At 39.9% G+C, this 13,060-nt stretch overlaps 1 protein-coding gene across 1 annotated transcript in view; it reads right to left on the minus strand.

Annotated features, from left to right (window-relative positions):
* LOC117464591 (protocadherin-15-like) overlaps positions 1 to 13,060 on the minus strand; it is a 228,118-nt gene that overhangs the window by 45,757 nt on the left and 169,301 nt on the right. Inside the window, exon 26 of the mRNA XM_071206802.1 lies at positions 12,578 to 12,690. Within this exon, the coding sequence (XP_071062903.1) occupies positions 12,578 to 12,690 (113 nt within the window). The remainder of the gene's footprint in view (positions 1 to 12,577; positions 12,691 to 13,060) is intronic.

Consider the following 13,060-nt stretch of genomic DNA (forward strand, 5'->3'; position numbering starts at 1 on the left):
TTTTCTTTTGTTATGTCGGTTTGGCAATCTGGGAATTAAAGACAAGGAAATCATCTCTATTGTTATTATAAAGAGTAGTTAGATAGGTGGGTTTAGGGGTCACACAAACCTCCATAAAAAGCTCTTTTTCTGTTCAGGCTCCAAAACATCAATAGTGTAGGTTTATTATGTTTAACAAGCAAACAAGACAATTCTTCAGGTGAGTGATTTAACAGAGAGAGATGTCCATCTGCTGCGTACACTATCATTACATCCTACCTCTGCTATTGGTGGTATTTATATTTCAATTAGTGTATTTGCTGTTCAGCTGCCTTAAGCAGGATGTTGCCATCTGTGTGCTATCATCCGTGTCAATTACCGGCCATTTTTTTCAATTGTGTTCATTACGTTTTTTATGCAAGAATTGTGTGAAATAACCTTTGTATTCATGTGTGTGAGCTTCTACCAGTTCCTGTGTTGTGTGGAAGGACATGGGTATTTCTGTTGGATCAGCTAAAGCAAAGTCTCATCCAATTAGCTGAGAGCACAAAGGTTAAACAAGGAAAGGACACGAGTGTGAGAGGAAGAAATACGTGAAATGAAGATACCGTTGTCAGTTACACACTTGGTGATGGATGAGTAATACCATGCTGAATAGTGTATTGTTTTTACCTGAGGTAGACCAGAGAAGATGCGTTAAACACATGTTGCCTTTATTGGTCTCCATTACGTTTGCTGGACGTTTTGTAATTCAGCCCCAGTGCGTTTTATGTAAAGTGATTACCACACCAGATTCCATTTAAAAAATACCCTTTAAAAGCCTAATTTCTTTCGAGTACCCGAGGTTGGTTGTGCTATTATAATTTAAGGTTAATTTGACCTTGGGTGCTCTGATTAATTTTGCATGCAGGTAACTCACCCGTCATAATTTTATTTGAATGAAAAATCGACTCCTGGCATTTGCTCCTAGTGTCCTTAACACTATTTGGAAATTAGGAAATAGCAGGGGTAAAAGGCGAAACAAGGTTTAAAAGTTAAATATTTGCTTTTGAAATAAGTGCTGGGATTATGCCGAGGTGCAGAGCAGTTCATCTGGGGTCTCATAAACCAATTGAAAAATTGTGTGCAGAATTGGCAGAAAGAATGTGGTGTGTTAGTAGGTTGTGGCATTCGTGTTTGATTGGGTTAGACTCAACCCAAAAGCAGTCAACCTAGAGCAGGGGTCGGCAACCCGCGGCCCACGGGCCGCATGCGGCCCTTTAAGCCCTCTGCTCTGGCTCCCTTGAGTTTAGACAAAAATAAGAAGGAAATAAAATAAAAGTATTTGTAGGACTATTTATATTTTGTTGCATGGTTGAAAATGTTTCGTATCTTGTATTTTGAGGTGATACTGTGACACATAAATAAAAAACAAAACGGTTTTAATTAGGTCAACTAAAATATGCGTCACATCCTGCTACGGTCCCGCGCGAGCGCCTTTTCTTGGAGGTGAATAACCTGACCCCCGGCTCGATGAGCGAGCTATGGATAAATCAAAGAAAAGTACCGGAGGAACACAGGATTTAATTCTGCGTGGACAGAGTTATCTGCTTTCACAGCAAACGATGCTGGTTTACCGGTATGTTTGATATGTAGAGAGAAGTTGTCAACGGTGGTGCAGCGTATCGAGGAACAACACGGGAGAGGAAGCCAGCTGACGATCTTCAGTCATAATTCAATGGGGTATGTAATTTATTTCAGAAAACACTTTTTGTTATATTCCATGGAATGCTCTTAACGTCCCGATAGAAATGAATATATTAAATGCTTTGACAATAAATACATACAAAAATTAATCTGTGGAAGCCGTAGCGCTGTAAAAAGCACGACCAATCATCTGCCTCGGCCCGGCTAAAATAACTGGATGACCTACCTGCCTGTCAGCCTTCCATCTGTGCACAAAATTATCTCGTGCCCTCATTGGTCATGTGCGCGTTCGTGTGTGTTGGAGGAGGGACTCTGTAAGAAAGTCTGAAGGAAGAGGCATATTTTTTCTCTTCAAATGTGCAGAGGACTCCCCAAGTGCTGTGTTTAATTTATTTTAAAGTAGGCCTGTGTATTATTTTTTAATTCTCCTTATAAGAGTTCTTTGTTTCTTATTAGAGGTTAACAGTTTTATATCATGTAATAAATAGCATAATAAATGCAAAAAAACTGTCTGATATAACAATAAAAAACTATGAAATATGTTTTGCGGCTCCAGACAAAAAAATGTTTTGGAAAAAGGAGCAAAATGGCTCTTTTGGTCAAAAAGGTTGCAGACCCCTGACCTAGAGAATACAAAAGTGTCCATTCATCTACTAACAAATGTCAGTCTACTGGTTTGACTACCGGCAAATGTGTACATCAAGTGAGTGAAATAAGTCGCTATGCCTGTCTGTGTATCTTCTTGTCCATCTGAGTCTCATTGCTTCTCTATTCCAGTCTTCACCTGCTTCCTGCACCCTGCAGTGTTTTATTTCAATATGTCAGCCTGCCAGCTCACCTGCCACTATAAAGACTTTTCTGCCTGTATGTTGATGTGTGTGTGTGTGGGTGTGGATGTGTGTGTGTGTGTGTGTGTGTGTGTGTGTGTGTGTGTGTGTGTGTGTGTGTGTGTGTGTGTGTGTGTGTGTGTGTGTGTGTGTGTGTGTGTGTGTGTGTGTGTGTGTGTGTGTGCATGCCTGTCTGTCTATTAACTGTTTTCTCTTGTTTTTTCCCCTCTCAAACTTTTACTGTAGTTTCTTCCGTGTCCCCTCCATCCTCAGCTTTCCGTTCTTCCCCTCCTCTCTTTTTACTTTATCTGTAACTCACACATCATCAAATTGCTTCTCTCCACTATCCTCTCCCAACATCTTCTTGTATCCGTCTTCTCTTTTTCATTCTCCCACATTACCCCTCACTCTCTCTCTGGCTGTCTCCCAGCTGCAAGCAATCTTAAAAATAACACCGCCATGGTTGTTTGCCATTTGTTGTCACAGTCGTAACATTGCCAGGAGCGCTCTCTGTGCACTTGCCTGTTTGTGAGCATCAACAAAACAAGGTAACCTTCAACTAAATTGGTTAGACATATACCGGATTTATAGAGCCACACATCGGACGTGCTTGTTTTGACGCTGAGGGAGGATGCGTTAATCGTAAAGTTAAAGTGTTTAAAGGCCTGGGGGACTTTATTCATGTTGGCAGAGAAGACGGTTCATTTGATAGAAGATAGTTTACAGCGGATAAAACAGGCTGTTGACTTTATAAGCAGACACCAAGACAGGTAGGAAGTTAAAAAGAGGCAGAGATGAAAGGGGACTAAAATAGATTAAAGGAAAAAAACGGTCTGGAGAATTACATTATATTTATCAAAGATATTGGCTATTTTGGTTGCAGCATAGACCAAAAAAGAGAAAAATACATGATGTATTTGTGAGTGATATCCTTTTAAATTAATTTCCTTACTTAAACGAGAGTAATTTTTTCTTATATTGCCCATGTTCACACCTTTACAGGCTCACAAGAACAACAGATGCCGGAAAGTCCCTAAAAAACCTTACAGAAAATGAAAAAACATGCAGCGATTCTCAGTAAAGCCCCTGTCACACTGTCCCGAAATTGACACCCGATGGACACACGATAAAGTAAATGTTCAAATTCGGCTGTGATCGTAGCAACATCGGGCCATTCGTGAGGGCATCTAAGCCATCGTATGACCGCCGGTGGAGTTTCTCAGGCTCCGGCAGCAACTTCGTGAGCGGCAACTTCGTAAGGCACTCGTGAGGGCATCTTGTCAAGTCGTGTCATCTTTGTGTTATCATCGGAGCATTCGCTCCCTCACTCTGATCGGGGCGAATGCCCGATGGCACCGATGATAACAAGATGCCCTAACGATGGCCTTACGAAGGGCAAAATTGACACACGAATTCAACACGAAAATGAACCTTCGCAAGGTCCTTCGGCTATTTTTTGGCATACCAAAGATTTTGCCTCCGCTCACGAAGTTGCTGCCGGAGTCTGAGAAACTCCACCGGCGGTCATACGATGGCTTAAGATGCCCTCACGAATGGCCCGATGTTGCTACGATCACAGGCGAATTTGAACATTTCCTTTATCGTGTGTCCATCGGGTTGTTTTATTGCACAACAAAATCATGTAAACATATTATGTAAATAACCCAATTTGTGTTCTGTGAAATTGAAAAGGATATAATATATTATTTTGAAGGCGAGTTGACAGGAAGTTGTTGTTGCTATGGAAACAACAACATGACAGAGAAAACGTAATATCTTCTACATATAAAGACGGATAAAGTAAAGAACAAAGTCTGAAAATATCAGTACAGTATCATAGTACTGTAACATAATTGTTTGTGTTACTTTCGTTACAGTTGTATGTCTTAAATGTAATGTAAATGTTGCCTTCGTGTGTGGTTCGGGGCCATCTTCGTGCCAAATTCACAATTCAATATTCGTGTGTCCATCGGGTGTACATTTCGGGACAGTGTGACAGGGGCTTAAAGGAAATTCAAATACTGAGGCAGAGTGATTTTCTTTCTTTACTATTACATTTGAAACAAAAATACAATTATAAAGCAACTCAAAAACATGTTAAATAAAGTTTGTTTACTGTTTACATTTGTACTGTAATATAATTACTTTAACGTAAACTATATTATACAAAGTTTGATCATTCATTGAATGGTGTCTCAGAAAATACAGATTATTGTCTGTGACTTCATATGCTTAGCACCAATCAGAAAATGTAGCTATAAAATAATAGGTTTACTGTGTATGGCAAAGCAACAAATTGCTGACTTTAACAACTCTGGTGCATTATGTAAAATACTTCAGGTGTTGCCTTGTAGAGGTAGAAGCAACTGTTCTGTCGGGTTAAAGTGTAAGATTGCAATTGCAATGATATTCTTTCTTATCCAAGCTGACTGAATGTTCTTGTCTTTTCAGTATCCTTCATGGCAGACAAATGGGCTTGTTATCGTTCAAAGGGAACATTGACATTTCTAGGCTAGTCCAGCTTGCTGATGGTGTTTAAAAAGACTGACCTCCTGCCTGGATTCCTGGGTTTCTTTATCGGAGCGCTTTCTGTATTACAGAAGCTCCTTAATAGACCTACAAGACTTGTTCTATCTCCATCTTTGTAATGACGCAATACAAAGCAACATCTTTGATCAAACAATTTCTTGATTAAAAAGAAAGCTTTGATGTTTCGAAGTGTTTTGCCTCTTAACTCTCTCACCACTCTCTAATTAGATTCATTAACAAAGTAACAGGCTTCGAGGCATTTTGACAGCGCAGGGGGGGAACGAGTGCATTACCACATGCAAATTCACACAGAAAACACACACAGCAGATACACATTGACTCAAATCCAATAATCTTTGGAGAGGCAATATTTTCTTTCAGTTCACTTAACCTCGTGCTGATAATTGCCACTGGGTGCAGATAACTATTCGTGTGTATGTGACTGCATACTAATTCTGCAGGTGCGAGTATGCTCCTACAGTGAGAGAAACAGGGGGTGGGTTGATCTTGCTCTACACACAGTTGTTACTATGATTTTACAAACGTCCTCCTCAGCTTCTTAACGGTTTTACAAGATGAGGAACCCACAGAGTGAAAATGCGCCAAACAGCAGGTACAAGAGCCTAATCTAAATGCAGTGTGTGTGTGTGTGTGTGTGTGTGTGTGTGTGTGTGTGTGTGTGTGTGTGTGTGTGTGTGTGTGCGCGCTGTCTGAGTCTTTGTCTTGTGTCTGTTACTCCACTATTCAACTTGAATGCATCGCACACACACAAAGAAGAACATCAATGTTTCATAACTCTAAAATGTTAATACAACCAATAATGCAATGCACAGTTATGTTCAGTATGCAATACAGCTCCTTAAATAATGAAATGAGTAAATCAAAAGGAATTTTAAAACGATCTAAACGGGTTCGACAATAATGGCAAGGCAAGTTAAAAGTCTGCGTAATGTATTGGGACCGCAGCAGTGGACAGTTTTGTTTTGGCTCCGTACTACAGCCTATTGGATTTTAAATAAAACAATAACTATAGAAGGTCAAAGTGTTTGCATTTAGCTGTCGTCTCACGATGAACAGTAGGAAATTGTAAAACTTTTTAAACATGTCCCTGAGGGTAAAATATAGGGGCTTCAAGCATAACAATGTTCTTCCTATATAAGCTGTGACATTAAATGCAGTTTGCTTGAATAATACAGAATAAAAAATATACCAATTCATTTGAGAATTTAACTGTAGTAACAATTACAGTAAAGGTATTGGTTAGAGCACAGTTGGAAAGTCATTACTGTATTGTCTACTGTGATATGTTTAAACATAAAGCTGCTAGACCTTTACAAATGGAACAAAGAAAAGTCGACGCATCACTCCTGTTCTGGCTTACCTGCAATGTTGGCTAGAAACATTGATTTTAAAAAGCCACGGTTTGTTTTTAAAAAGCCTTTAAAGGATTATCTCCATAATACATAACTGAGCTGCAAACATGTTCTGCGCCGAGGTCACTCAAGTCGAGAACCAAGGAAGACAAAGCTATTTATTGTTGCTGCTCCAAAGCTGCAGTATACAACAATAAGTTCTGTTGCCCTTAAATTCACATTTAAAGAAAAGTCTTTTTTGTTTGCTTAGTTCAGTCTGAGGCTGCCTTAGGTCTTATCTAACTTCCTATTAATGCTTTTTCATTTGTTGTTGTTTTTTGAATTTCTCCAAACGTTCAATTTTATGGAAAGCATTTTTGGGAAAACTTGATTTTAAATGTGATATATCAATAATTTGTCTTTAAAAAATACCATGAGTTTTACAAGGAGATAATTTGTTTGGTCGAGCAATCAGGAGTTAGGAAAGTGTTGTCAGCCAGGTCAGTTCTCTTAGCAAATGTTATTCAATGCTGACGTTGTTATGAAGTTTTGCGTTTGAATGTCCACCATCCTCTCTTACCTAACCCTGAACAGCACGTATGTTCAAATCTATTAGTCCATGTTTTTCGCTGATATACTGAGATAAAACATTACATTGTTGTTAGGTTAATTAAATCCAACAATGCATCACCTATTTGTGATTCTACTTGTTATTGTGTTAATCAGTGTTCTTCTCTTACAAGAGAGGGCTAAACAAAATTAAATGCTTTCTGTTAAAGAAGAATGAACCACATTTAACAATTGGTTTGACTTTTTAAATGTAATTGTGTCACCTAACACTAGTCTTGAGGTTAGGTGTCTTATCGAAATGATATGTCAAAAAAGGGGCTGAATATTACCGTTTATAACATTAATAAATCAACAATCAAAGCAAAGCAAAATACTATAGTAAGATAGTAGCTGAAGCCTTTTTCAATATTTGCATTGATTTGGAGAAAGTTAAAATGAGTACATGGAGTATCCAAACATGCCCTTTATATATAAAGCAACATACTGTACACGCTTCAAACTTTAGGCATGTTTAGAGAACTCATTTTGACATTTGTAGTGTAGTGATTAGCAGTTCACGTTGTTAAAATAATAAATGGAAATGTTTTTTAACAGAGCCATGGTTTCCATCGGTGTTTTTCATTATGGGATATTTAATACTCATTAAGCCTTACCCATGGCTACAAGCCGGTCTGTGGAATCCAAACAAAATCATTAAGCGGCATTAGTAAGCTCCTAAAACCACACTGGTACAATGGTTTGCTTTTATTCAATAAAGCTGGGATAATTCATTCAAAGCTGGTACACTGGGAACAGCACATGGAATTAGAGGAACAAAACCACTATTTCTCACTCACACACACACACACACACACACACACACACACACACACACACACACACACACACACACACACACACACACACACACACACACACACACACACACACACACACACACACACACACACACACACACACACACACACACACACACTGTATTATATGGCTAGCTGACATATCTCTCTTCCCTCTAACCCTTTCCTAAAAATAGACAGGAGCTGTACTATGCTCTGTGTGAAAGACAGACATTGGGTTCTTGAAATGCTGTCTGTTATAGTGGGACAATATACATACATAATGTCTGTATTGAGAATAAAGTCGTAATTACTCCCAGCACATCAGCTGAGAGCTTATGGTGCTCAGATTTTGAATGAAGAAAGGTGAAAATAATTGAAATGTAAATACACATACATTTCATCTATGAAAGAACCATCAAAGCTGGGTGATGCTTTCATAAATCAAGACAAATTACATGTCAGCAATGTGAAAGCTAGTTGAATGACGTTTGAAGGGAAGAGAAACAGGAAGTACTAAAACACCAAAAGCTAAAATTAAAATACAAAAATGAACAAAATGTCATAGAAAGCTCACTTTGTTTTGAGCGTAAACCTTGAGTCAATTAGTCATTTTGAAAAATGATGAAGAAACATTGTGTGAAAGCATCCGCTCCTGCAATTTTAGTTAAATCAAGCGAGCAATCGAAGGGAGACTATTTCAGACCTTCCATATCAATGTTGGAGACAAATAGACATTTACAGGGGCTAATAAAAACCAGGTGACGATATAAAAGGACATAAATGTTAAGCTACTGCATTGTGTATATCACATATGAAGATAGAGAATGGCAGTAACAGAAAAAAGAGTACATACGATATTTTAAATACAGTTAATACAAGATGAGATAACATCCAAAGACTGACAGATCACGATAGAGAAACAGAGATAATAGCTGAAGATTATAGGCCAATTTCACATCTGACCTCACACACCCTCTATCTACCCAGCCAATCACAGAGAAGAAAACACCAGTTGACCCCATGACCTCATAAAGGCAGAATAACCTGAGAGGGAGAGCGTGTCTGCCGTGATGTAAGAGTATCATGTATTAATATTTTTGAGGTGTGTGACAACTGGGTTCATTGGCACAGACTGAATGAAAGAACTGTGCAGTGTGTGTGTGTGTGTGTGTGTGTGTGTGTGTGTGTGTGTGTGTGTGTGTGTGTGTGTGTGTGTGTGTGTGTGTGTGTGTGTGTGTGTGTGTGTGTGTGTGTGTGCGTGTGTGTGTGTGTGTGTGTGTGTGTTTACAACAATATAACAATCCTTCACATTTATTGTTGTTTTACAGCTTTTGCAGATAGACATGTACGCAGCTAGAGACTGAAGGAAAACATTTGTTGGCTCTGTTTTGAACTAAATAAAATACTTTATAATTTATACAAATGTTCAGCATGGGGGCTTTAATGTATTCTGGTTTTGTATACAGCTTTATATGTGCTCTTCCACTGCCAGGGGTATTGTTGCAAAATGTAAACACACTGAAGCAAACAAAGGACCTGACAGGAGATGACATGCATCTGCTGGCCCACCAACCCAGAATAATGGTGAGCACAAAGAAAGTGACGGCCCAATTTGCCTTTTAATGTTTTATATTGAGTGTTCATTCATTCATTCAATTATTTTCCAGCTGACAGGGAAAAGTGTGCTGTTGACCCTGAAAGTTGATGCTGATCTACATATGTATTTAACTATATTGTCAGATTTGTATTATTCAAACCAACTCGCCAAACCTAATTTTATTCTTATCCTAAACACATAATTTGAGTTGTAATCACTTGTAATTGTAATAGATTCTCTTGTCTGCATGTTGAATCTTCTTAACCACGTTTTAATTACACTTATAATATTGCCATTAATTAACCAGATTAAATTAAGTCTTATGTCTTCGTCAGAGGAGCAACTAAAAATCCAGGTGCCTTTTTCTTTTGCCTGGGTGTGTGAAATTGAGATAAATGTCCCTCTCTCCATAGGATTGCCACACTTACACTCTTGCAACAGCTAAATGGATGCATTCCCACAGTTAGAAAGCGAGTATAAACTCTGATCGAGTATGTGATATCAGCCCTAAGTTTTAATGGTAATTTACAGCTTCTACACACATTCAGGTTGCCAGACATTTATTTCTCTGTACTGCCAAGAAAGCTTTTCCAAAACCTTTGTACCAACAATGAGTAACCATTTGTCTTTCAAGGTGCAGTTGGCTAAATGTAACCGTTTATATGTAAGGGATAATGTGCAGCGAGGCGGTCATTATGGGTAAAAGAACACCCGACAGACAGATCAGGATCCCGACGCGAAGGAAAAGCATGCAGTTTGCTTTTCAGCCAAACTGTATACAGTTCAATCGACCGGACTTCTTTGTGCAGATGTGAGCGTCCTTAGCAACGGTCAATAAGTCCTTGACAGTGGTCTGTCTGTTCTGGATTAACAACATGTCACGTGTTCTGAATTGACCAATCAGAATCGAGTATTCAACTAAGCCATGTAATAAGGGTGCATAAATAGCAAAGGCAAGTTGATGCTGTATATATAAATGAGAGCAATCATGGGCTAAAGCATGTTTAAATTATGATGAAATGTAAATGTGGCAATTAAACATTGATGATGTTAAACATGAGCATCTCTAAAAAGCAGTGCGGGCAACAAGTCATAATGATGGGGCCTGTCTCTCTCCTCCCGATCCTGTCTAAAACACTTGAACGCTCCGTCTTTAAACAACTCTCCTGTTATCTCCATCAGAACAACCTTCTGGATCCGCACCAGTCTGGTTTCAAGGCAGGTCACTCCACAGAAACTGCCCTCCTTGCTGTCTCTGAGGAACTGCACACGGCTAAAGCAGCCTCCCTCTCCTCTGTCATCATCCTGTTGGACCTGTCTTCTGCATTTGACACGGTGAATCATCAGATCCTCATTCACACTCTCCAAGAATTTGGAGTTTCAGGCTCTGCACTTTCCCTCCTCACCTCATACCTCAAAGACCGTACCGACAGGCTAACTTGGAGAGGGTCGGAGTCCGACCCTTGTCAATTAACTACAGGGGTCCCTCAGGGCTCTGTTCTTGGTCCACTCCTCTTCTCCCTGTACACAAACTCGCTCGGATCAGTCATTAGCCCGCATGGTTTTTCCTACCATTGCTACGCTGACGACACCCAATTAATTCTGTCCTTTCCCCGCTCAGAGACCCAGGTCGTCGCACGCATCTCTGCTTGTCTAGCAGACATCTCTCAGTGGATGTCTGCTCACCACCTCAAGCTCAACCTTGACAAGACTGAACTGCTTTTCCTTCCGGGAAAAGATTGTCCCACTCTTGACCTAACAATCAACATCGGCACCTCTATTGTTTCCCCGACTCAGACTGCAAGGAATCTGGGTGTGACCCTAGATAACAAACTGTCCTTCACTGCAAACATCGCTGCTACAACCCGCTGCTGCAGATACACACTTTACAACATCAGGAGGATACGACCCCTCCTGACCCAGAAAGCGACGCAGGTTCTGGCCCAGGCTCTCGTCATCTCACGCCTAGACTACTGCAACTCCCTCCTGGCTTGTCTACCTGCATGTGCCATCCGACCTCTGCAGCTCATCCAGAATGCAGCTGCTCGTCTGGTCTTCAAACTTCCAATATTTTCCCACACTGCTCCTCCGCTCCCTTGACTGGCTTCCAGTAACTGCTAGAATCCACTTCAAGACAATGGTACTTGCGTACCATGCTGTGAATGGATCTGGCCCTTCCTACATCCACGACATGGTTAAACTGCACACCCCAGCACGTGCACTACGCTCTGCATCAGCCAAACGGCTCGCTGCACCCGCACTGCGAGGGGGACCCAAGTTCCCATCAGCAAAAACACGTGGGTTTGCTATCCTGGCTCCAAAATGGTGGAATGAGCTTCCCATTGAAATCAGGACAGCAGATGGCCTACACATCTTTCGGTGCAGACTAAAAACTCATCTCTTTCGACTCCACTTCGAGCGATAGAATTACTAACAAATAATTACTAACAAAGCACTTATATACTAATAAAGGGCTGGCTTATCTAAAGCCAGTTGAGTAGCACTTGAAATGTTTTAGCTCTATGAAACCTGATGTACTTATATGATTCTGTTTTCTTCAAGTTTGTACAGTATCTTCCTGGTCGAATGCACTTATTGTAAGTCGCTTTGGATAAAAGTGTCAGCTAAATACAATGTAATGTAATGAACCCAGTTTTTATATTTGAAGATCTAGATAATAAGTAGTTTAAGTATAAGTTATCTCTCCTTTCTAGTTTCAAGCAGCGTACACATGATCAAGGGATTCACCATCTATGCACGTAGTGGACACACATTTGTAAGACAGAAGAGTTTATGGAGCATTTTGAAGAGTAATCACATTTGTATATTTATAGCGATGCATAAAGAAGACATCACATTATTATATACACAAGTTGCTCATATTCTTCCGTTGTATTTCTGACAGAGTAGCTGCACAAACTGCATTTCTTTCCTCCAAGGATCCATAAATGTGACATTTCAAACAGCCGTCTCGTACTTGTGTTGCTACGATGTTCTTAATGTTATCACCAGTAGCAGCAGGTGTTGCCACATCAACACAAACTGAAAGTCTAAAGGATTATAACTTTAGCAAGAAGTGTGTGTCAGTGTGTGTGTGTGTGTGTGTGTGTGTGTGTGTGTGTGTGTGTGTGTGTGTGTGTGTGTGTGTGTGTGTGTGTGTGTGTGTGTGTGTGTGTGTGTGTGTGTGGGCGCGCATACCTGTACTCTTCCTGAGTGAACACAGGAATGACAGAGGGCTGCAGGACTGTGATCTCTACCAGAGTTGTGTTCTCCTTTGCTGGCTCACCATCATCAAAGGCCACCACCACTAGCTGTCAATCAAACACACACAAAGAGTCACAACATTAATTAGATATCCACATCCCTGCCTGCAATATGCCAGTCTAGTGCTTTCACTGGTATATGGTCTTTTTAAAATCCATTTTGTATATCCTACACTGCACTGTCACAATTCCTGTATTTTATTGCTGTCTTCTTCTATTACGCCTGTTTTACTTTTTATTCTCTTGGCTAAGACTGTTGTAATATATCTTAATGTCATATTTTAATGTGTTAAGGCACTTTGAACGGCAGTATATTTAAAATATATTTGTTGTTATTTAAATGTGTTATATAAATAAACATGCCTTGCTAACTGTACATCAGTTCACATCATTAGACAGTGTACTGACACTGGAGACA

The sequence above is a fragment of the Pseudochaenichthys georgianus genome, chromosome 19, assembly GCF_902827115.2.
Source record: "Pseudochaenichthys georgianus chromosome 19, fPseGeo1.2, whole genome shotgun sequence".
In the NCBI taxonomy this organism is placed as follows: Eukaryota; Metazoa; Chordata; class Actinopteri; order Perciformes; family Channichthyidae; genus Pseudochaenichthys; species Pseudochaenichthys georgianus.